Here is a 27,192-nt window from a genome sequence, read left to right as displayed (position 1 = left end):
TCTCGTTTTTCAAGTCTGACTTCAGTTCAAGTTCGCTTCTTGCATTCCGTTCAAGTCAGACTTGAGATTTGAAGTCTGACTTGAAATTTCAAGTTGGGTTCTTGCATTCGGAAGGAATTTTTGCTCTCTCAAGTCTGGTTTGAAGTCAGACTTGAAAAAGGTCTATTTTTAGCGGTTTTCAAGTCTGACTTGAGTTGAAGTTCGCTTTGTGCATTCGCTCAAGTCGCACTTTAGGTTTGAAGTTCGACTTCAAATTTGAAGTTCGGTTCTTGCATTCCACCCTTAATGTTTAATGTCGTCGTTTCGTCATTAGTTACTAGGCTTTGAAAGAGCGCGTTCTTAAAATGCACGCGGCCATTGGAGAAAGATCAATAAAGCGCGTTAAAAATTTCTTCCTTTTGGAATTTAATTATTAGTTTAGATGTATTACATAAAGAATCGTATGAAGACAAATAATAATCGTTAAGATCATCTTATAATTGAAGTAAGTATATAAAATAGTTATATATACATTTTGGCGCTACTCGACTTTCTCCCCCCCCCCTAATTTTATGATTGATTCTGATAGAGAATTTTATGCTGATTAAGAATCGTATAAAAACATGGGTCTCAAAATCAATGGAAAGTGCTCTAATTCGAAGTCAAAGTTGTAAAAAATCCCACTAAAAACCCTAATATTCGCCATTTTTTTTCAAAACGCTTTCATTTTTAACGAAATTTAATTACCGTTACATTGCGCAATAAACAGACCTGGTTTCCATGAGCCTTAGCTCATGGAAACCAGGTCTGTTTATTGGGGAGAAAGTCGAGTAGCGCCTACATTTTTATTAGATAAAGTAGAAAGGATTTAAATTTTTATTAGATAAAGTAGAAAGGATTTTAATTTGTTAAATTGTTTATATTTTGTTTGTTTTAGTTTTTCTTTTTGCAGTTTTGTTTTTATTGTCTTATTTTTTAGAAGGAAAATAGGGGTATGTATGTTATTTAAAGTTATACTAATGCTATTTCCATAAAATGGTTATTACTACATTGAAATTTCTGTGATGCTATTAACTATTTTTGTTCTTTTTTAGAAAATTTAGAAAACTAAATTAAACTTTTGTGCCAACACTGACATGTCACATGTTATTGTATAAAAAGGTTAAATTTTGTAATGAGGATTACAGTTCTTATGAAGATAAAAAAGGTGAAGAGTATTGTTTGTAAATATATATTTTGTATCTTTTTAAATTTTCTCGCATCATTTTTAAAATTTTTGTTTGCACATGTTTATTGTTTGCATATATGCTTTTTTGATGTGTATGTGTATGTGGTAATAAATGCTTTATAGTTGTTTTATCAATGTGTTTTTATAATAATGTAAAGTGTTTTTTTATTGTTTGTGTATGTGTTAATATGTGTTATATAATTGTTTTAAAAATGTGTTTAAATAAGTATATAAGGTATTTATTTAAGTATATATTTAACCTTATATACATATTTAAACACATTTATTGTGCTTATAGTTTGTACATGTTTATATTATGTTGTTTCTGTTATATAATTGTTTCAAAGTGCTGTGACTTGGTAAACGTGTAGAGCAAGATTTGTCAACTTTGCCAGCCAAGTGATGTACTTTTAACAGAGGGTTACACGATGGTGTTTAGTGTCAAACTGTTACTGCTTTAGGTCTAGCTGTTTTCAAGCCTTTGTTATTAAAGATTATTCTAAAATACATAATAATGTATTTTAATAACATTTTGCATAATGTTGTTACTTATGTTTTGTTTTATACGAATGTTATCTTACTTAAGTTATATTATATACATATATTGTATTAACTTATGGTTAATACAATATATGTATATAATATAACTTAATCTAAAAGCCAATACAAATTATTTTGCCATATATACAATTTGATTTATCTCAATTTGATTTTTTGTCTTTAGCGCTGTTTACTACATTTTGCTATAAATATTTTTGAATCATGATGTTCCAGCATAAATTGCTATAATCGCTATAAGTCGCTATAATCTCCCTTCACATAATGAAGTTGCAGTTGTATTTGTTGGTGAAGATGGTGCACCACCTGCTTCCAGGGAAGTTGTTATTTACCCAAGAGGTCATCCTCTACCCAAGACCACATTCAGCAATATGCTATTGATGCGTTTGTTAAAATTGAAGGCAAACGCCTTGCTTTCATCAGAAATAACCAAAACAAACTGAGTAGCGAGCAGTATAATGTCTTACATGAACATGTAAACAAATAAATGCAATTGGTAGGTTGTTAAAAGATATTTGCAACAACAACTTTCCGTTCGTAGGAAAAATCATTCTTTTTGGTGGTGACTTTAGGCAAGTTCTGCCTGTTGTGAAAAGAGGTCAACCACCTGAAATAGTGAATTGTGTATAAAATGTTCTTTTCATTGGCAATGGGTGCAGAAGTTTGCATTAACTGAAAATATGAGAGTACAAGATGGGGAAGGTGAATTTTCCCAATGGCTACTAAAACTTGGGAATGGAACAATACCTGTCAAAGAGGAGGATTCTTTTAAAGGATGGATTGAAATACCAAATCAGCGAATTATAAGATAAAATGAATCGATTGTTAAAAAGATTTTTGGAGATGTTGATCAAAATGATTATTCTAAACGCGTGATTTTAACTTCAACTAATGTTTATTCATTATCAATCAATGAAGAAATGCTTGAATGTCTGCCGGGTGAGGTCAAAATTTATTTAAGTGCTGATCAAATTGATACTGATGACCTTAATGAAAGAAATAACTTTCCTGTTGAGTTTTTGAATTGCTTAACACCTTCAGGTATGCCACCTCATTGTTTAAAATTAAAAATTGGTTGTGTAATTTCCTACTTAGGAACTTAGATCTCAAAGCTGGGTTATGCAATGGCAGTCAAATGAAAGTTTGTGCTCTTCAAAATAATTATATTGATGCAGAGGTTTTGACAGGTGTTTCTGGTGGTAAAAGGGTTTTTGTTCCTCAAATTTAGTTGGCTCCATCAGATTCTAATTTACCTTTTGTTCTGAAACGTCGTCAGTTTCCTGTCAGATTGGTTTATTCAATGACAATTATCAAAAGTCAAGGTCAAACATTTGATAGAGTTGGGTTATATCTCAAAAAACCGTGTTTCTCTCATAATCAACTATATGTTGCATGTTCCAGAACTAGAGCATTTAATAGTTTGTTTTTCAAAATTGATAAACATCTCAAACACAAATGTTATATTTTCTAATGTTCTTAATTTATAGTCTTTAGATTTTCATTTTGAAAATTTACTGACTATAAATTAAGAACATTAGAAAATATAAATTTACATTACATTAGAAAATATAAATTTACATAAAAAAATATTAAAATAAAAAATTTATTTTAATATTTTTTTAATAGTTTTTGATAAATATATCTGTCATTTAATATTGTAATAAAATGTGTTTATATGTTTAAATTATGTTGTTTCCATGTTTTCAAAGTGGTGTGACTTGGCATTATGTTGTGCAAGATTGATAACCTTGCCAGTCCAGTCCAGTACCAGCGATGTACTTATAGCAGAGGTCTGACTTGGCAGCATTTAGTGCCAGGCGGTGTTACTGCTTTAGAGCTAGGTTGTGTTGTCTAGCCTTTTTTAATTATTCTGGAAACACATAATGTCTGTTAATGTTTAGCGTAATGTGTATAAGAGAGTATGCAACCTTGATCTTTAAATCAAGGGTGTTTTAATGTCCTAAATTTGAAGTAATTGAATAACTAATATTGAATATAAAAACAAATATACTTTTATGTATTTATATGTTTAGTAAAAAGATAAATATAGTTAACTTTAAATTAGGTTTTGAATTTTGCCTTTCATATTTTAATTTGGTTTGTTATTTTCGCTGGATTTTAGGATCAAGGGTGTAAATGTTCTATTGTTGTGATGTTTTGTGTTGATATTCATTTTTAACAATATACACCTTCACGTTAGTGACTATTGTTAAAAATGTATATTAACTGCCATGTTAAATTAGGTTACTATAAATAGGTAAATCGATTTTCAGTTTTTATGTGGTGTTTTTTTTTTGTTGTTGTTGTAATTATGGTATCATAATTACATTTTTTATTTTATTAAGATTTACGATTGACGCATTTATACGATTTATAAAAAAAAACAACCTGATTACCTTTAATTGTAAGTTTTTGTCAGTTAAAATGATATAAATATATGCCATTACTTCAATTTTTTTTAAATTTTCTCCATTTTATGCCTAATAATTTGTGGTACATAACTTAGGAGATCTTTTTAAACGGGGGGAGGGGGGGGGGACATTGTAGTTTTGCGCATTTGTCAAGTATCGAATTACTATCGAAAAAGTTTTATAAGGCGTTTAACTAATTAATTAGCTTAGTTTGCATTTGCAACACTTTTGAGGAAAAAAATATTCTTATATATGTTAAATTCTTATACATATTAAAAAGAAAAAGTTCTTATACATGTAAATCATTGTTTTACTTTTTATTATTCTGGTAAAAGGTCTTCATCAAAAACTTTATTACTCTTAATAAAGATAACTCTATTCTCCTCACCACCATTAAGGCAAAAACGGGGAAGGGAGGTCCTTTATTAGTGTCAAATTATTTAAGAGAATTAAATTTCGAGTAACAAAAGGAGTTTTTAGTAAATGGTAGCAAATTACTGTTTACCCAAAGCTACTGAAACAAAGAGGCCATATACAAAAATGGTCAGATTAGTGCCATATATAGCAATGGTCAGATATTTTTAATAAATTGACCGTTTATTTTGAAAGTAATGTAAGTCCATTTTTTCCGCTTCCAAGGTATTTAAAGGTTAGCATTTTAGTTGATTAAAAAATATGATATTAAAAAACTTGCATTTGAATTTAACTAAAATAACATTCTTTCAGGGTCGTAAATGGACATTTTTATAATCAATTGTTATGCAATTTCATTTATTGGCGAATTTTAAATTAATCAAAGCATATGGATATGTTTAAATACTAACTGTAAATTTTTTTCAAATAAGAAGTGCACACTAGGTTTAATGTAAACTGTGATTTCTAACTTTTTTTGAAAAATGGATTTACACCACTTTCAAAATAAACGGTCCAAATTTATTTAGTTGTGTGCATTTAACGTTTTAAAGACAATTTCCTTTTTTAAAAAAACATGTATCAAGCGGATAACAAAAAATTAATGACTCATGTATAATTTACGTTCGCTTTACATTAATCTTATCAATTAAAGTTCATGTTATAAAAAATATAAAAAGAATTTAGCTTTTCTTTTTCGTCAATTTAAAGCATGATGAAGTGTTATTATTTTGTGTTAGTAACTAAAAACGTATTGTTTTGAACTTAGTAATGTCGAGGAAAATGGTTCTGCCTTACACTGATATGACCTGTCAGTTGTAAATTACTGAAATAATGTTAAATAATTGGTAAATTACTTTACCTCCGCATACTTTTTATTTTAATTTTACAGATGGTTTAATATTTTTAATTTGAAGGCGTTTTTCTAAAAGAGTATTAGTTAAAGTTTCGCAACTTTAAATTGTGGAAAACAGCCACTATAAAAAAACAGACCGACCATAACCCGTATTACGGGTTGCTTTTTGCTAGTAATAATAATAACAATAATAATATTTCTTACCATTTTATTATCATTTTATTGATATTATTTCTATTTATATAATTTTTATTAGTATTTTTGTTTTTGTTTATCATCATCATCATCATCATCATCATCATCATCATCATCATCATCATCATCATCATCATCATCATCATCATCATCATCATCATCATCATCATCATCATCATCATCATCATCATCATCATCATCATCATCATCATCATCATCATCATCATCATCATCATCATCATCATCATCATCATCATCATCATCATCATCATCATCATCATCATCATCATCATCATCATCATCATCATCATCATCATCATCATCATCATCATCATCATCATCATCATCATCATCATCATCATCATCATCATCATTTTTGCTATTATTACTGTATTATTGTTATTATTATCTATATTACTATTATCTTTATGATTATCATGTAATAATAATAGTAGTAGTAGAAGCAGCAGTAGCAGTAGCAGTAGCAGTAGTAGCAGTAGCAGAGTATTAGTATTAGTAGCAGTAGAAGTAGTAGTAGTTGTAGTAGTTGTAGTAGTAGTAGTAGTAACATTGATATTACAATTATCAAAAATCTATTAAAGTAAAAATAAACATTCTGAAATAAATTAGCTTACAAATCTTTTGTTGCTCTGCATCTGAAAATAAAGATAGTTATAATAGTTAATTGTGGAGATCACATAAAGAATAACAAAACCTGCAAGAAATGTTAGAAACTCACATATAGAGGCTATACATTGGTGCAAATCATTCCTTCCCATAGCTTTGAGAGAATTCTCTATAAAAGTTATGTAATCATTTGGGTGGAGTTCAACAAGCTTTGTTAGAAATCTTTCCACTTTAGACTTATCTCCTCCTGTCACATCATGATCTATTTGCTCAACAATACCATTCACATTATTGCTACAATTAGTAAGACGAGCAAATCTTTTCCAATCTGTCACTTTCTCTATTATAACATTCTTTACTTTTGCATCTGTGCCTAAATAGAAACAGTTTAGCATTTGCAACTAAACAAAGTGATGATGTAGCTTACAATAACATATTTTAATCCATTCTTACACTTTTAAAAATTTAATTGCTTAAAGATGCAATTACCACAAATAATTATGAAGGCATAATTACCTACAGTATTTACATAACTAATTAAGCTATTACCATTATTGTTAGTAAAGCTCTAACAATTACAACAAATAAAACCCACTCAATCAAAAGTCATTTTATGCAGAAAAGTTTTTCTTTTCATTTATCTTCTAACAAAAACAAATGAAATACATTTTCAAGGTGCAGTCTTGAAAATATAAGTGGTGCACTAACTTTCCATTCAGAATTCCTTCATCTGATCAAAAGTTATTACAACATCAACCTACAGTTAAAAACAAAGCCAATAGTTGTGTACAGGGTTTTAAATTTGCTTTTTAAGCCTTCATCACAACAACCTTTTTGTCCTCTATATTAAAATATTTATATTTTTATCATAATAAGGGCCACCAAAGTTTGATAGAAGGTTGAATACTTTAACGTGAGAAACTGTCAACAAAAAATACAAACGCCAAGCTTTTGACCTGCATAAGCTCAACTTTAACTTAAAAATTATAAACTTGGTTTTCTTGAATGCAAAACTTTTGAGTTTTGTTGAATTTGCCTAACACATTTAGAAACTTGCAGGTTGTTACGAATAACAAATAAAAAATGGGAAATGAAAAAAACTATGCCAACACACATATTTTTTCAATCCTTTAAAGGAGTATTTCCAATTTCAGTTAATTATTGTTATTCTCATTGTGAATTTCTTCTACGCTGTATTATATCTACATTGTGAAGAAATTCACATAATATATATAATACATACAGTGGGCAAAATAATTGTCCGTACATTAATGAAAAGTATCTATATTTGATCAAAACAACATTTAAAAGTATTTAGATAGTTGTAATTAAGAGTTTTTAAAGAAATATAATATTTAAGTAATTTTAAGTGTATTAGTTAAAAATATATTAATATATGAAAAGTTATATAAGTTTATTTGAAAAGTTTATTTGTTTAAACAAAAAAATTGTCCGTACACTATGTTAATTTTTAAAATAAAATTAGTTAAAACTAAATTAATATCTTGTTAGACCACCATCAGCTTCAATAACTGCTCTACAACAATTTTTCATTGATGAGACGAGTTTAGACGTAATTTCTTGATTAATTGATGACCAAACATCTAAAACCAATTCGTTGAGCTCGTTTTTATTCTTTGGAGCTCGATCTTTCATTCTTTTTTCCACCACCGACCATAAATGTTCTATAGGGTTCAAATCGGGGGATTGTGCAACCCAATCTAATACATTAATGCCATTTGCAGCAAGATATCTGGTTACAGATCCAGCTTTGTGCTTTGGATCATTTTCATGTTGGAATATAAATTCCGTTCCAAGTCCTAATTTTCCTGCCGAAGCCACCAAATTCCGTTCTAATATGGATCTATATAAGTGTTGATCCATTTTCTCATCAATAAATTCAATTTTGCCAACACCGGACGCACTCATGCAGCCCCAAACCATAACATTTCCACCACAAAATTTAAATGTTGCCTTCACACACTTCACATTATATTCTTCTCCGACTCTTCTATAGACTTTTGCACCACCATCAGCTCCATATAAATTAAATTTACTCTCTTCTGACCAAATAATCATATTCCAGAATGTATCATCCTTCAGAACATGTTCCTTTGCCCACTGCAACCATTTTCTCTTGTTCACTATGCTGATGAATGGTTTTCTCCGAGGCGTCTGTGCAAAAATATTGGCTTCATGCAGTCTGTTCCTAACTGTTTGTGACGATAATTTAATATTTAATTCTTTTTCCAGCTCTTTTGATACTTCTACGGCATTTCTTCTATTCTGCTCGATTTTCCAACTCTGCACCTGTCAACTCTTGGCGTTGTTGATCTTTTTCTGCCTCGTTCACCATTATTCGCCACTGATTTTGTTTTTAAATACTTTTCCCATATATATTGAACAGAGATTGGTGGTATTTTCAACATTTTTGCAACTTTTCTAATTGATAATCCATTTTTCCTATCAAAAATTACTCGTTTACGTAAGTCAATACTATATTCTTTTCTTTTTCCTTCCATCATAGCCACGTAGTTAAGAAAAGGCTTATTTTTATTTATTATAGTATTATTTAACCTAAAAGTACAAGATATTAATATAAAAATCATTTATAAACAAAATTTTACCTTTTAAATCAAATGTACGGACAATTTTTTGGTTTTAAAATTTTTAAAACTTTTAAATAAGTTAATTATAATTTAAATTGTCTGGAGAAAATTAAAGATGGTATATCGTTTTTATTTGTTTTCTTGTGCGCTATCTATTGGTTTAATTTATTTTTTTCTACCATTTAAAGTTTTAGAGCTTTTTTCAAAAAACCTTATTTTTCATTAATGTACGGACAATTATTTTGCCCACTGTATATAATACATAATAGATATAAAGATATAATGCACTAGCCTCAACTTGTTATTGAAAATCATGAAATAGTTAAAGAATTTTTGTGAACTTTACAGATTGAATTTGATTTAACAGTATTATCATTTTATTAGCAAAAATGCAATTGAATATCTAGTCATTATTCTTACAAAAACGTTTGACTCTTTGAAGACCAACTCTCAACTCTAAATCTCCATTGCAGGTTGAATTTACTAGAGCAGAAACTATCATCTAAACTAATGATGAGTTAAAGCTAATATAAGAGCAAAATGGTACTGCTACTCACTGTTAGGTCCATTTACTTATACTAAAATACTTAACATCTAAGTTTACTAAGTTTGGCAATTAGACTTTTTACATGTTAAATCTTTATATTTTAATAATACAAACATTTTCTCAAACCCACCTTTATCTAAGAATTAAACTGAAATTTCAGAAAATTAAAAAAATTTTTAGAAAAAGTTAAAAAAAAGATAACAAAATAATATACAAAACCAAGTTTTCTCAATTTAACATGCGTCTTATTTCGGTGATTTCCAAAAACAAGTAAATTTTTAAAATTTGAAACCATGTGATCATTACAGTAGTATGTGCCTTTAAATGAAATATTATTTTTATGGAAGAGTCAATTATTTCAACATATTTAACAACCTTCTTAGACTAAAATACAATGCTAATTTTTTTTTTTTTTTTTAAATAATAAATAGAATAAAGAAATAATGATATATTAATTGTTAATACAATTAAATCATAACCTTTATAATTAATGACCTACGATCTTAATGCAGAAATTTATTTTTTAGCTTAAATTAATTAGACAAACAATCAAAATAAATACACAGCAGTTTTTATACTTTAATAATTGTCAAACTTAATATCAATTAAATTTGAAATTTTTGAAAAATTGCTTTTAACTTTAAAAAAAAATTACTAAGAAAGTTGACACATTCATTTCTGATTTTTAACATTGTGAGATTTGTTAACATATATTGGAAACCAGTTTTTAAATATTTTTTTTTTACTTAAGAAGATATGCCTTTAAAACAGAAGCCTGGTAGCAGAAGAAACAAAAATTAACATTTTCAAATTTCTATTTTTTCTTCTCTTTAATACCTCTCCCCCCCCTTCTTCCCTATTTTATTAATTTTTATTATCTGGCTTTGTGTTTGTTATCTTATTTTATCACTTTATCTTGGTAGGTTGGAGGAAAAATAGGTATTACTCCAAACAGGTCAAGTATTTCAATAAAATAAAAAGATAAAATGGGGAAAGAATTTTTCAAAATTTATCTTCTTTAAATATTATTTTATTTCATTCATAAAATATCCAAATATGTAGATTTTTATCTGAAGTTTGAAGCATGTTTGAAGGAGGTAGCTATGCCCTTTAGAAGTTTAACTTGCTTGTAACTTTAAAAAATACTTAGATTTTTAACACATTCAGTTTTAACTTTTAACATTGTGAGATTTGCTAATATGTTAATATAACATGTTTATAATAACTATTTTGTGTAATCATTTATTATTCAATGCACTTTCCACATTGTGGAATTAACTTTGAGTTGTAACCTTAACACATAATATATAATTAATATATAACAGTAATATAATATTTCTAAAAACAGAAAAATAATTTAAGAAAAGTTTGCATTAAATATTAAAAATACTTTATAAGTTAAATTTCTCTTCAACTGAAAAAAAATTTAACTTATGCAACCTCGTTGAAAGAAAAATGAAAATTGTAAACCTAAAACAAGTTTTAAAATTATTTTGTCATAAAAACTGAAATTTTTCCTAATCATAAAATAATATTCTTAGGCATTTCTCATTCCTTCATGATCCAAAAAACTTGCTGATGATGTGTTAGTATCATGTAGTTGTTCATAATTTGCTTTAACCTGCCAGGTGTTACCCATTGAATCTAGTGTGCCAAAAGAAAGAATGTTTTGTAAAATATTATATTTTATATATTTTTTTAAATGATTTTATAGGTATCACTAAGTATATTTTATCATTTTATAAATCTGCAAAGTATTCAAAGATTTTTTTATTTGGGAGAATTTATTATTAGAATATATAATTTTAAAAAATATTTAAGATTGTTAAAACATTCACTTCTGATTTTTAATATTGTGAGATTAGCCAATATATTATTATAACCAGTTTATAGTGATTATTTTGTGTAATCAATTACTAATTAATGCATTTTACACATGAAATTAATTTTGAGTGCTCCATTGCATAAAGACAGTACAATTTTCATAAAAACAAAAAAAATAGTTTGAGAAATATTTGCATTTGCTAAACATTAAAAGCACTCTGTAAGCTATGTTTCTCTTCAACTGAAGAAAAATTCAACTTATATTTAAAAAAAAAAAATTATTCAAATTAACTTTTTAAGGGATTACAATCTCCGATAGTGTAACGTTTTAGTAAGAACAAAGAGAAAACTTCATGAGTTAAACTTGTAAATTAAGTAAATTTGATAAACTTTTACCAAATGCTTTTCATCATTTAATGTTCACTAACAACTTTAGGAAAACAAGATTTAAGAAATGAACAACTTTTGATCAAAAATTATTGTAAATAATAATGTTTAAAACTGTCAAGGGTGATTTTGAAGGATTTAATCTTAATCAAAGGTTTTCTTGTCCTAAACATCTTTTTTTTTTTTAAAAAAAAAAAAAAAGATTAACAAACTTCAATTGAATCATCATAACAATCATAATAACCAGAAGTCTTCATGTCAGCAAAAGGTTTAGATTGCTAATTACAACCACATCCTACAAGGTTTCAATGTTTCACATGAAAATTAAGCTCATGATGATTAACAAAAATTTGAAAAAAAGTTTTTGCATTTCATGCAAATTTTTTTTGTCAGTAGTAACAGTGACAGTAAGGTCTTTTAACTTTTAACGACACCCATTCTTTAAAAAAAATGAATAAGATCACCATAAAAATAATAATAATAAAAATAAAAAAAATAATAATAAAAATAAAAAAAATAATAATAAAAATAAAAAAAATAATAATAAAAATAAAAATGATAATAACAATAATAATTATAACAACAACAACAACAACAACAACAATAATAATAATAATAATAATAATAATAATAATAATAATAATAATAATAATAATAATAATAATAATAATAATAACAATAACAATAATAATATTAATAATAATAATAATAATAATAATAATAATAATAATAATAATAATAATAATAATAATAATAATAATAATAATAATAATAATATTAATAATAATAATAATATATAACAACCACATGCTACTGTAGAAACTGAAAAACTGTAGAAAGAATGCTTTTTTTGCTGAAAATAATCAATGTTGTTCCAGATGAATTTCAAATATACCAATTGAGCTTTATCTCACAAAAAACAAACAACTTACAAGATATAACTGATGCATTTTGACGTTTAAACAGTTCCTATGCTTAGATCGTTGGTTGTCATAGCTGTATGTTAGGAAATTTATTCTGTGCTATTGATATTTTATACAGAATATGCCAATCTCTGCAACAATATTTGACATTATTGCTGTGCATTTAGATTTGACATCAACACTTAATTTTGACTGGTTGCAGATGCAACCTTACAACTACAACAATATTACAAGTCAATGTTACCCCCATCAACAGAGTAGCATTGACACTTGAGAAGATTGAAAAAATGAATAAAGACTACAATAAATTTCCCTGAACTTGGGCATTATAATAGTGAGTGATGAATAGGGAATATATGTCATTACAATAAGGAACCACAAATCAGTTGAAACTGTTTAACTCTAATTAGAATTGTTTACACATGTTAAAATTACCCTGGGTTTCCTTAATTGATTTTGTTTAGTTTGGATGGGAATTAAAAAAATTATTTAATAAAAATGATTAAATAGGAATAATACTTGTATGAGTTGAAATCTCTCCTAAAAACATAATGTTTTGTTGATGTGATCTGATGTTTAAAAATATTTAAACAACATTCAAACAACAAGATGTTGCATATTGCCAAACAACTTCTGCAGCTAACAACAACTTACTTTCTTTTTCTTCAATGGATGGCTTCAGGGGGTTGATATTATCTACAAAGCACTATGTGTCAATACTTTGATATAGTAGTTATTGTAAGAGATGCATTCAGATAAAGGTAACTTAATGTAAGTACCTGAAACTCTTACAAAAATTATTACTTGTAATTAAAATAAAAGTTACTATTTGTACCATTTGTCTGGCTGTTTTATATTTAAACTAACTAGGAGTAAATGGTTGCTTAATAGTTTTTTCTTTTATATATATATAAAGTTCACTCATGTTTTTCAGTTATTATTTATATAAATATCTTAATATGTATATAAGAGTGATTTTTTTCCTTCTTGTTTGGCTGCTGGTAAAAATCATTCTCATTTCAATATAGAAAATAACATTATATTGTAAATTAATCTTATTAAAACTTTAATTACTAATACTTTTTGCTGACCCAATTTAAACTCCAACATTCAAATTTAATTTTAAGAAAAATATTTTCATTTTTTCTAAAGTGATATTCATCAAAGGAGTTCTTCAATGCTTTGTTAAGATTAGATCAGTTTATTGTATTATAGTTTATTGTTATTATCATTATTATTTGTACAAGTATGAAAATTATTTAACATAAAACTTTTAATGGCTTTGAACGACTCTCATTCTTTTGAATAAAAAAGTAAAAACAATATAAAAGGTTATAAAAAAACAGGTTTTAAAATATACTACAAGTGAAATAATTACTTAAAAAGATACCATTTATAAGAGCAGGTTCTTTACTTATTTCTTCATTTAGTTTTTCTTTTTCTTCTTTTTCTGTTCGAAGACAACCTTCCTCTTCAAATGCTGATAAAACACTAAATTTTTTCATTGTAATCAGAGTACTTTTAATCAGCTCTTTAAACTGCAATGAATTAATATCATAAAGCTTTTCAAGTAATGCTTTCATTTTCATTTGATTGCTATTATTCTCTTGGTCAATATTCTCTATAATACTGTTAACCTCATATAAACAGGTATAAATAGCAAATTTCTTCCAGTCAGAAGATGCATCCTCAAGCAATAACTTTAATACAATTTCATTACTTTCTAAAAGTATTTAAAAAAGAACTAATCAAACACAGTATCAAAAATATAAAAGTTAAACAAGGTTTAAAATCAATTTTTTCATTTGCAAAAAAAAAGCAGCTGATAAAAGTATCAACCTAAAAAATTGAATGAATTGAAATCAGTAATAAACATTTGGTCATGATGATATTGTTTAGAAAAACATTTAACTAATTCTAACCATAAATGTTAATGATAAATTACTTATTTTACTTATGAAGTTTGTAACTTTTGTGAAAACCAGGTTATCTCACAGGCTTCAAAATTTATCAATAAAAATTTAAAAAAATGCATTTTGTTGAAATCTCACCTTTTACAAAATAATTTTAAAATTCTATAAATATACTGAAAAAAAACAAACAACCAATTCTTACCAAACAAAGCTAATCTGAACAAAACATCAAATCTACTAGCAACGTTGAGAGAATTTACAATTAACTTTTTGTAATTTAAAGGATCAAGTTCATAGAGCTTGTCTATAAATGCAGCCATTTTTGATTGATTATTGCTGTAACCACAGTCAATTTGTTCTACAACACTGTCAATGTCATGCAGATAAGTGCAATGAGCGAATCTCTTCCAGTCAGTGGATACACTCTCAATTAAGATGCACTTAACTGTTTCATAATTTTCTAAGAAAAGAATCATACTTTCTTAACAGTTATATTATTCATATTTTTAAAGCAGGCTGTTGGAGCCTCAAGATTGATAAAAAATGAATCTAAAATCATTTTCAAAAAGTGCAAACATTATCAGTTGAACTGAAAGATGTTCCATCTGTTGATTTGTATTAAAATGCAGTTAGCATAGAGAGACTTAACTTAAAGGCACATGAAATTGAAAAATACCTCAAGTTATATATGAAATTGTTTTATAAAAGCTGTTTGATGTTTGCACTTGAAAATGATGATGCCTGGATTCACAAAAAGAAAAGAATGTGAATGCCTGATTTTACAAACCCTATTTATCAAATGAGATGCGCTTGAAATGAATTTAAAACTATCGGGAATATTTTCTTAAAATCAAAAAAGAAATTAAAAGCTTTTCTTTAGTGAAAGTGAAAAGAAGGCCCGCTACAAACAACTATAAAAAAGAATATCAATTCCATTTGGGTTCAGAAACAACAGGTAGTTTTGAAAGACTTGAATAGAGGCTACCTGTAGCAAGTAATTGATCCTGCTAAGTTGCAACAACAAAGAAATTTTTATAGCTGTTGTAGCTAAATTCAAATGTCTCATATTAACAGTCTTCAAACATAAATTTAAGTTAAGTAAACAAGTCCTGAAAAACTGAATTTCCGTTACTTAAAATTTAAAAAAAATTGCTACAAACAAGTAAAAAACCAAGTTCCCTTTTTTTCATCCATGCCCTAATAACTTAATTTTAAACAGTAGATAACCATTTAGAGTGTAAATTATGTTTTTCATTATGTTTATATTTGCAAAACAATCACTCAATGCTGCCATATAAATAAATCTTCAGGACAGCAAGCAAATCCTGATTTTGTTTTTTTGTACCTAGTTTTATTTGCAATAACACTTTTTTCAATATCTGTGTTTCTATCTATTGTGTACTGAGACAATAAATTGATATATTTTGTATTGCAATATTAAAAAGTCCATTTTTTTCTCTTTTCAAAATAATGCTTTATACTATTATACATCTTTAGACTATATGAGTAATGACCTAATTGAAAATCAGCATTAATTGTATTGTTTAATTACCAGTTACAAAATTGAAAAAGAACTTTGATATGAAACCATAAAAGTATGACTCACCACATTTTACAAAAACTTTGCAACAAAAACCATCAAAATGTAATCTTACCATCTAATGCCACACCAAATAAAATATCCAACTTTTCTAATGTAATTAGAGCATTTCTAATTTTGTCTTTGTATTGGAATGGCTCAATTTCAAAAAGATTTTCGAGAAAAGATGCCATTCTAGATTTATCATCCTTGTTATCTTGGTCAATTTGTTTAACAATAGTTACAATGTCAATTAAATGAGTCTCGTATGCAAATCTCTTCCAGTCAGTTGATAAATGTTCGATCAAGAACTTCTTCACTTTTGAAAATTTTTCTAAATACAAGAAAAACACAATCAAAATGAAGGTAGCATGAAACAGATTAAACCTACACTAACTGTATCTGTATACATTTAAAACATAAATACAATTGTTTAAGATATATAACAATATTTCAGGAAACTCTATTTATAAAAAATAATGAAATATTGATGTTATAATGTAAAATAATTCAACATTTCTCGGAAAAATTCACAGAGATAAATATAGGTTATTTCAAATCCAATGCGATCGTAAAATTGAAACATAAATATACTTTAAATTGTTTAACTTTAAAATTCCAATTGGATAAAATCTCTCTGAAAAACCAAATCTGCATCACAAATATTAAAGAATTACAATTTATGTTAATAAAATTCAAAAACCAATCAGAAATATCCAAAGATATTTAGATATCCAAAAATACTAAACTGAATCAAGAACAAATTGGTAGACTATGCCAGAAACTAATGGAATTGTTATTACAGGTACTAATCATCTGTGGGAGAATGTTCAATTCCTTGGGCGCAGCAAATGTAGAGATTATATAACAATAGCTTCAAGTATTTTAAAATCACAAAATTGAACTTGACAACATCAGTAAAGGCAAAAAAGTCTTGCAATTCGTGGAAAGTTAGTGAGCAGAGAAGTTCTTCTTAAGTTTAAGCATCAATGATTGGGTTACATTTTAATTAAAATAGGTCTCTTTAAAATTCTTCTTATGAATTTGTAAACACCGTTTCACAAAACTAAATACTTTAAAGAAAGTATTTCTTCTCACCAATGTCAATGATAGCAACCTTTTTAAACTTATTCAAAGCATGTATACTTACTTTCTGTAGTTCCTAACAACATAGATACTCATTCACTTTTAATAAAATTAAATGACCTTTTGGTGATGTTTTACATATTTTTGACACTATTAACAAATGCTTATTAAATGATATAAAAAAAAAGTTAAAATTTTGGTTTTGTGTTGTGCTGCAATATTCTGAGAAATTAAGTCTTATAAAATAAAGTTTTATTGTATGGATTTAACCAAGTTTAACATAACCGCATTTTGAACTTTTTTGCTGTACATTAATTTTCAAAAGCTAAAAGAATTTGTTTTAAGTTATTGTAATTCAATTTAAGATATTGTTCCTGTTGTTCTAGGGGAACTGGAAAAAAATTATTAACTAATAAAAAACCATATCAATCATATAAATCTTTCTTGGGCAAACCATAACTGCTGCTTGCCATCTGACAATAACATTAAGTGAATTTTCAATTCATTTCAAGCACTTCAACTATACAACTGAGAATTGTACGCTCAAATTATTGTCAAATTATGCAAAAAAGTAGCCAATTAAATTTTTATAGTCACAGCAAAAACCACTTATTGTACTAACTGAAAAACAATTTTCTTTTAAGTAGTAATGATGATACAATAAAGATACAATAAGTGGCTGATTGCATAACACTTATTGAAATAATACTTATTCCAAAAATTATTTGAATCATAAAAAGTAGGAACACCAACATCACAATTTTATCAGCACTAGTAAATTTCGACACATTCATCACAAATGCATCTATATTGCATCTAATTGACATTATAAATTTAGTCAGTTAGGCTATACAGAAAACTATTCTATATCATAGGATTTGAATAGAATAACTACCTTTTTTAGCATTTTTGCAAATTTTACTTACGCAAGACATCCTTTAAAAAATTGTATACTTTTTTATATTAATGTTTCTTTATTGCAATCAACTGTTTTTCCCCTACATGTACTGATAATTTACCTATTGATCTTATTTTATTGATAATAATTACAACCACAGAAATAAAAGTTAAAAGTGAAAATCAAAAAACTTCAGAAAGGTTAAATTACAGAATGTTAAAAATATAGAGTAGCAATGTAAAAAAACACAAAACATAAACAATAAAAAGTAATGAATCTATTTTCTTTTCCTTTTTGTTAAAAAGATTAAACAGAGTTTAACATTTTTTAAAAAACTTTTCTCTCTAATATATGTATAAATATTTATATATACCTCTCCCCCCCCTCCCTCCAAACACACTCACATCAAACATAATAACACAATATGCTTAAGCATCTTAACTAACTCTTCTCTGTTAATAGGCATTTATGGAAAACTTTTCCAAGAAGAAAACTATGAAATTTATTACTCTGGAAATAAGAAGAGCTGAAATTTAATAGGAAATTTTTCCTAAAAACATAGAAACTAGGCCAAATGATTTTGTTTTATTAAATCATCACACAGATAAAAAGTTGCACTCTACCAATGCTGAGAGGAAATTTTATTACTTACCATTCAATGCCAAACGCAACAAAATATCAAATCTTTTAAGAGCATAAAGAGAGTTTGCAATCACTTCATAAAAGTTCAGTGGATTGATTTCAATAATTCTTTGAAGAAATATTTTCAATTTCAGCTCATTATTGTTATTCTCTTTCTGAATTTCTTCCACCATGTCGTAAAATGCATTTAAACAAACAATATGAGCAAATCTCATCCAGTCAGAGGAAACTTGTTCAACCAGAATCTTTCTAACTCTTTCATCTGCATCTAGATTTAAGGCAAGAAAAAGATTTACATAAATAATATTTATGATGTCCAAAAATATTATTTTGCTAAAAATTAAATTGTTTTGCAATTAGTGGTTCTCTAAGGGAAAAAAAAAGGGACAGCACAATCTTCAAAAAAAAAAGAAACATTTCAAAACCTTATGGTTTATTTTATTCTGAAAATGCTTTCTAAATTTTGCTTTTTTTTAAAACTTTGAAATCCTGAAGCTTTGGTAATAAATTCTAAATAGTTATATAAACATACACAAAGTTTTCTTATAATTACAAAGAGGATTAAAGCATATATTTTTATAAGAGAAATTTTTTTTTTTTTCATTTTTAAAATTAATTTTATTAAACAGCATAAAATAACAATTAAGAATATCTTTTTGGAAGAATTTAATTTTATTAAATCTGCTGAATCAAATTTAAAATTATTTCATTAACTTCATTACTTTAGAGTAAAAACAAGAATGAAAAATTTTCAGTGTGGCTAGAAAAGTTACTTAACTCAGCATTGAAAAACTTACAAAAATGTTAAAAATTCAAAAATATATAAAAACAGTAAGTATGAGGCTGTGCAAAGTGACCATATTTTTTCCTTATTTTGAGGCAGTTTTACCAATAAGCTTCATATATGTCTAAACATTTAAATCTTTCTTATTAAGAAAGTATAAAGCTGACTTTACAACACATGGAAAACAATATAGATGCAAAATGAACAATTTCTGATACATTAAATAGAATAAAATTAATAAAATGGCAACTTGTTTCATTGTTAAATATGTAAACTACAATAAACAAGATACAAAATAAAATTTACAGAAACTTAATTTATCAATGGTAAGCCACATACTACTGTGATCAAAAAGTAAGGTGAATTTTTAATTTAAACTTCCCGCCTTATTCGAATCGTCCAATCTTTTTTATTTTTAAGTTGGTAGGAATGTCATTAACATTTGCGCCAAATTACATGTCAAATTCATAATTATTTTTTTTTGTTTACGCTTGTTTCTGAAGTACCAAAAGTGCATTCGGCGATTTTCACGATGTCTAATTTTATTTAGCAAAGAAGTGCTATTAAATTTTGTTTGCGGAATGATATTTCTGCTGCTGAAACGTATCGAATGTTGCAAAAGGCCTTCGGTGAAGAGACTATGTCTCAAAAAAATGTTTACAAGTGGTACAAAGACTTCAAAGAAGGCCGAGAACGTGTTGATGACTTGGAACGCTCCGGACGACCATCGACTTCGATTGATGATCGCCACATCAACAAAATCAAAGAATTGGTGCTTGCAAATCGTCGGTTAACCATTCGAGACCTTGTTGACATGGTTGGAATATCATTTGGGTCGGTGCAAGCGATTTTGAAGGATCATTTGGGCCTCAGAAGACTCAAATCACGTTTGGTGCCGAAATTTCTCAATTTCTTTGAAAAAGAGCGTCGCGTTAAAACGTGTGAAGCAATGCTTTCTGACTATCAAGACGTCTACAAACAAATTGTTACTGGCGATGAGACTTGGGTCTACGCATACGACCCTGAAACAACCGACCAATCGAGTGAATACCGTGAAAAAGGCGAGCCGAGACCAAAGCAACCACGTCAAAGTCGCTCAAAAATCAAGGTCATGTTGACTGTTTTCTTTGATTATTGTGGTGTCGTGCACTACAAATTCCTTCCAACTGGCCAAACTGTCAACAAGGAATATTATTTAAGCGTTTGCGTGAAGCTATTCGCAAAAAGAGACCGGAATTATGGGCCAATAACTCTTGGATTTTGCACCACGATAATGCGCCTTCGCACACAGCACTGGTTCTTCGTGAGTTTTTCGCCAAAAACTCTACCCATGTTGCTCCACAACCACCGTATTCGCCCAACTTAGCACCGTGTGACTTCTGGCTGTTCCCAAAGCTCAAGAGACCACTCCGGGGAAATCGTTTTGAGTCCATTGAAGAGATCCAACGTGAATCGGCACGCGCATTGAAGGCTATCCTTACCGAGGACTTTTCGGCATGCTTCGAAGACTGGAAAAAATGTTGGCAAAAGTGTATTGGGGCCGGGGGGGATTATTTTGAGGGGGACGATACAGATTTGGAAGAATAAATAAAGATTTTTCATTTTATAAAAAAATTCACCTTACTTTTTGATCACAGTAGTAAGTATTGTTAATGCAGCCTATTGTGGAAAACCAACAGACCACACAACTATCAATATCTATCAACTCTTTCAAAAAGCTTTGACCCTTTAAAATCCAACTCTCAACTCTGACTCTCCAACACTAGTTGAAATTACTAGAGCAGAAACTATCATCTGAAACTGAAACATCTAATAATGCTGTGGCATCTAATAATGTCATAATAATGATAGTAAAATAGGAATCAGATTGCATTTGACTTAAATAATTTTAAACTTAGTTCAATAATGCTTTACTAAAATTTAAAAAAAGTGACTTTTTTTTTAATGTAGCAATAGAAATGGCCATCACAGTTCACAAGCTTTTAAGGATCTTTGTGAAGTTGTACATTAAGTTGTACATCAAGTTATCACTAAATTACATAAAATCCATCCATCCATCCATCCATCCATCCATCCATCCATCCATCCATCCATCCATCCATCCATCCATCCATCCATCCATCCATCCATCCATCCATCCATCCATCCATCCATACATACATACATACATATAAAAGCAAAGATTCTTGTGTTGGTTTACATAAAAGCAGTAGAATATTTATGAAAACAAAAAATAATTTAAGAAAATTTTGAATTGCACTTTGTTTTAATAGTAATAATTATGCAAGGAAAAATTACAGTTCAATGGCATAAATTTCTTGTCCAAATATTTTAGCTAAAGCTCATAGTAAATTTTCAAGTTTTATTTAACTTATGCAACATTGACAACTGTTTGAAAATTGAAAATATTTTGAAATACTTTGAAACTTGTTAAGTAATTTTCATATACTTTTAATAATTGCATATAATACAATAGAAAAATTTGTAACATTTTATAGGTAAAAAGAAAAACTATAAATATTTGCGAAAAATACAAATTGGGGAAAGCAGAAAATCTAAATTAAAGTTTTATGTTTTATAGTATCATACCTTCATGATCCAAAGAGTGTGCTGTTGAGTTGCTAGAGTCAATAATATTGTTCCAATTATCATCAGTTTCTTGGAAGCCAACAACACTTTGTTTAAAAATTGTTTTACCAAGAATGCCACCCATTAGACCTGTCAAAAGAATGTTCTAAATTTTAAAATGTTTAACATACAATAGTAAAAATAAAGAAAAAATCTGAAAATTTGGTATGTTCAACTCTTGTTTTAAGACCAGGAAAGAAATGATACTAATAATGTTGTTAAAACTAGAGTTTACTCTGAAGTGAAAGAGCAATCAACACATAAAAAAAGTTTGAAGTGTTGATTTTTCTCTTTAAAAAGTCACCAATAAAAAATGATTTTATTAATATCTATATGCTAAGGTTGAAATAAAATTTAATAATACGATTAATGGATATTCAAGCTCTGATATTGCCAATACAGGGTATAAACATGTATAGTGGAATTGCAGTCTACTATTTGCAAAAACATTTAAATTTCAGTACTAACATAACAATACTGCAATGCTTTTTTATTGTATAGCAAAAGCACCTTTTTAAAAAACTGCTAATTTTCTTTAGATTACTTTTTTTAGCTTAAAAAGGAAAGCAGTTTGAATGGGTTTAGTTGATATTTGGATTGACATATCAAATTTAGAACAAAAATTTTGTAGACAATATCATAAAAAACTAAACTTTTTTTTAAATAACTTTTCTTTTATAATAAAAATAGTGAAAAACCAATTAGCACATCATTTTGACTACAATTTTATCAAGAATGTTCAAGTATTTCTTTTTGAAGTTAATAAAATAATCTTCAAATAATTTTCAAATAATAGCACTTTTTCACAATCTTTTTTAGGTGCTTATAAGCAGTAAGCAACAGCATGAGTAACAAATGAGGAGTAAAATAGATATTTTCATTTAATAAAAAAGTATCATTTATAAGAAAAAAGACCTGAATAAGAGAATAACAAACTTGATTTGCAGTTTCTGTCTAAATTTATCAAATAAATACTCCTTAATTTTGAGCTTAAAAAAAAACAAACAAACAAAACAATATACTTTTTTAAACTGTATTGTTTCTAAGTTGTATAAAATATGTCAGTGAAAAGTTATTTCTCAGTTTCACATTTTACTGATTTACAAGAACTTGGCTTCATATAAATAAAAAAATCCAAACCAACTAATGGTTAAAAACATTAAGAAGCATACTGGCTAACAAAAGCATTATTATAAATAAAAATTATTTAGTATGGCTGTTTTCTGCTTCATTCAATTTGTTTTTAAAGATAATTTTCAAATAATAGCACTTTTTCAATCTTTTTTAGATCTAAACAAAGTTTCAAACTGCAAATAAAAAGAAGTTTGTAGTTGTAAAATTTGTATTGTCAGGTACTAAAATAAATAATTTTGAAATAATAAAAGTTTAAGCAATCAGAGAGGTTTTCTTTTTCATAATATTTTAATGTTTAATAAGCAAGATTAAACTTTATTCATTTGATTTAAGTGACCTAGATTCAGTAAAAATATCTTCACCTTCAATGAGTATCTAGATTCAAAGATTGAAAACTAAATCACTGAATATATTTAATTGGCCTGTAAATAGTATTAACTATAAAATATCATTTGGCTAAAGCAAAAAACCATTGAGTCACAGCTCTCATCAGCATAAACTACTTGAAAATGAGATAAGCAGAACACAAAATAAGTTCTTTAATCTTTATTTACATGAAGGACTGACTATCAGAACTGAAAATAAAATATTAACATGGTTACTTTCTCCTGTAACAAACAAATTGTGAACAAGAAGCAAATATAAGAGGGAATCAAATTAAATGTAATAAATAAGCATTAAAATTTGGTGTCATAATATCTAAAATTATTTATATTTTCTTGTACATGAATGTTATGTAATAAGATAATTATAGTATATTATTATTTAAATGATAGAAATGAGTAGCAAAAGTTAATTACTCAGAAAAAAGATTTCAAATTATACTAAAAAAAAAACATTTTTTTCTAACACCAAGTCAAAAGAAACTTTGAAAGACATGTTTGGAATGAATGTTTTTAATGAAAAGTTCCCTTAAACCAATTGCAGTTTCTAATTTGATGCTTGTTTTGAGCAAAATACCTGCATGCATAAAATGCACCATATTAAAATATTGGAACTAAAAAGTTTGAATATATAATTAGCTAGTAAATTTTACCTTGTCCTGTTGCATAGGTAAATCAAGACAGTAAATTTTGCTCAAGGAGAAAACGCAGTCTGAAGAGATCTTGCACTACACTAACCAATTTGTTTGTTCATATTTTGAGTAGCGATTACTCCTTAAATTCCTGCGGTCACGTGATACTTAAGTGACAGCTCTGTGTAACCATGGACCTATAAGAGATGGACGTAAAACCTATTGTTTTACATCAGAGAGGCCGCAGAAATCAGCGAGCCATGCGAGTTTCCGACTAACTCTAAATTTTCACCCGTCAACAAAAAAATCTATTAAAATTGCTGCCAACAGTTTTAAAACAGAAACTTTGATCACGTGGTATTAGTTTAAACGTTTATAGCATTCGTTTAGTAAGACTGTTCAGGAGAAAGTAATTACTTCACGCGTTGATAAATTACCAAACAATTTACACCATGGTAAAAGAAATTAGTTGTCAGCACGAACAGATTTTCATCATTTTTCCAAGATAAACATTTGTAAATTTGGGAACTTTTTTCGTGTAAACAAAGTTCCGTCAATAATAAAATAGACCTGTAAGGATAATTTTAAAATGACTAAAAAAAGTATAGCGAAATATAAAAAAGCTTAAATAAAATTTTTAGTCAAGGTCTGGTTTCATTCAACTCTTTGGTCCTTCATTCACTAGGCTTAATTTTGTGTATTTTTTGTGTATTTTTTCCGATATGACGTCATTTTTTGCCTCGACTACTCTCTAAGCTCAATGATATATATTCCATTATGCATTATTTTTTTAGTAGGGGTATTTTCTAATGGGCTTTTTTATAATTCATTTGATAAAGCAGAACCTTTTAAAAAGATATTGAAATTTATAATTATCTTGAAAAATGCGGCCAAATATTTCATGTTTTCGTTTTTCTTATTTCATATATATTATTTCATTTGTCATAAAAGGCCCATAATAACCCATTTGTTTTAGTCAAATAAAAATTAGTTTATATATAGCTGGTAAATCATGTTATGTTAATACTAAATACTTAGTTATTCTTGCGGTTTGCCATAAATTGGCTTTGCTAAATTATTTAAAACTGTGACAAATAATTTTTTTCTTTATCGTATTCACATTCATTTTATGTATAAGTTATTTATCCTTAACTACTATATTTCTGTTATTAATAGAAAGTTCTATAATATTTTTATAAACTAGAAGTCTACAGCAATATAGAAGATGGAGTAGTTCCCTGGACATGAAACTAATATGCTCTAGGTAGCTACAAAACTAGTTGATATTTTATATTATTTATTATATCTCTAGTTATACATGTACTAAAGTAGTTAAGTAAATGATCTCAATTTCTATATTATGATCAGCGTTATTTCCTAAAATATTATAAATATCTAGCTATATAAAATTAAGCTTAAAACCTGATTCTATTGCTGTTATATTGAATAACTAAAAGAAAGTTGTTGTGACTGGATAGACGAGACCAAAAATTTTAGACGAATCCGACAGACTTTAATATAATTTAATTTCTATTGTTTAAAAATGTTTCCATTATATGTCAATCCACTGTTATACAACTGCAAAGATGTTTTTTTATAGAAACTTATCACAAGTCGAAATCTCATACACATTAAAAAGAAAAAGTAGAGTTTTTAACTTTTTGGACTTTTGTTATGTTATATATTACATGTCCAAGCTCTTAGTTAAAAAGATATGCCCAGTTTTAGAAGGTCCATTTGTTTTCAACATAAACATTCGGATAGTTACTACATTTTGTTGTACAAGTTTCTTTTCACATAACTTAACACACATGTGCAAACACACACAAACACACACGTAAACACACACGCGCAAATACACACACACGCAAACACACGCACAAACACACACACGATGACACACACGTACAAGCTTTAGTTATTTAGGAACAACGTAAAGTTGTAACAATATATTTTTCCATTTTACGCATGCGTCGATATTTTGTACCTTTTATTTTTTTTTTTTACTTTTTTTTTTTATCTTTAAGAATATTTTATTTATCCAGGGGTTGTAAAAATTAACCTTTTTTTAGTATGTAACTACTAAACTAAAAAAGTCATTTTTTTTGCAATTTATGGTGGTTGTATAGTTCCGAACAGGGACGCAAAGCAGTGTACTTATGGCTATCAAAACGGAAAAGAAGGTACCCGTACCTATATAAAATATATAGTTAAGGGTGGAAGTATGAAATAAGTGCCCCTAAAGTTATTCAGCGAATACGTTCCAGCTCAAACTGAAAGCATTTTTAAAAAAAAGCTGTTTTTAGGAAGACGAGAAATTATTTAGGGTGGAGCAGAGTTTATGTAAAATAATTGAGAAAATGAAAATCAATAAAAATAATTTTTTGATTTTGACTATATAAAAGTTTTTTAGTAAATAAACCTTTTCAAGTATCACTCGTCACAATGGATTTGATTGTTTGTACTCAAACGAACGAAAAGCGCATGCGCTAGTAAGGAAAAACCACCGAACAGGTCAATATCATGGCTTCATAAGCGAGACATCCAAACAATCTTAGGTTTATTCAGAGGTAAAGTTCAATATCAAATAATCAAATTATCATTTTAGGTTTCCGAAGAAAAAAATGTTCATTTAAGAATTTTAAAAATTGTAATTGACTGAATATCCTGATCCCTTTAGTACCGTAGGATGTCACTGCTTCTTGATAAAAACCAGACTTATTATGACTAATTTACATAACATACTGGCATTTATCAGCTTTTGTAGATGACAAAGGAATACATAAAAAACTGTTGTTGAACATGGCTTTTTAGTGAAATAATTTTTGTTGCTTTATCTCTATCCAGCGTTTTTACTATGTTAAATACGCGTTTTCCCTAAACTGAAAACGCATGCTCCCTAGACTTAAGCAACCCTGGCCCGGTATGATGCGCACATTAAACAACGACCATGCTATG

At 27.6% G+C, this 27,192-nt stretch overlaps 1 protein-coding gene across 1 annotated transcript in view; it reads right to left on the bottom strand.

Annotated features, from left to right (window-relative positions):
* The window catches only part of LOC145192066 (uncharacterized), a 65,984-nt gene extending 40,283 nt beyond the window's left edge, over positions 1-25,701 (bottom strand). The window contains exons 1-8 of the mRNA XM_090076447.1: positions 24,256-25,701; positions 22,047-22,175; positions 18,684-18,941; positions 16,124-16,381; positions 14,671-14,928; positions 13,946-14,278; positions 6,378-6,638; positions 6,274-6,294 (exon numbers count right to left, since the gene is read on the bottom strand). Coding sequence (XP_089932573.1) covers positions 6,274-6,294; positions 6,378-6,638; positions 13,946-14,278; positions 14,671-14,928; positions 16,124-16,381; positions 18,684-18,941; positions 22,047-22,170 — 1,513 coding nt within the window. The 5' untranslated portion in view covers positions 22,171-22,175; positions 24,256-25,701. The remainder of the gene's footprint in view (positions 1-6,273; positions 6,295-6,377; positions 6,639-13,945; positions 14,279-14,670; positions 14,929-16,123; positions 16,382-18,683; positions 18,942-22,046; positions 22,176-24,255) is intronic.
* Between the last annotated feature and the right edge of the window lie 1,491 nt (positions 25,702-27,192).

This window comes from Hydra viridissima, unplaced genomic scaffold, assembly GCF_058129835.1.
Source record: "Hydra viridissima isolate aposymbiotic clone 2 unplaced genomic scaffold, HvirCarnegie_v1 scaffold_1, whole genome shotgun sequence".
In the NCBI taxonomy this organism is placed as follows: Eukaryota; Metazoa; Cnidaria; class Hydrozoa; order Anthoathecata; family Hydridae; genus Hydra; species Hydra viridissima.
Note: the sequence above shows the minus strand (reverse complement) of the source record. Positions and strands in the feature narration are given on the sequence as shown.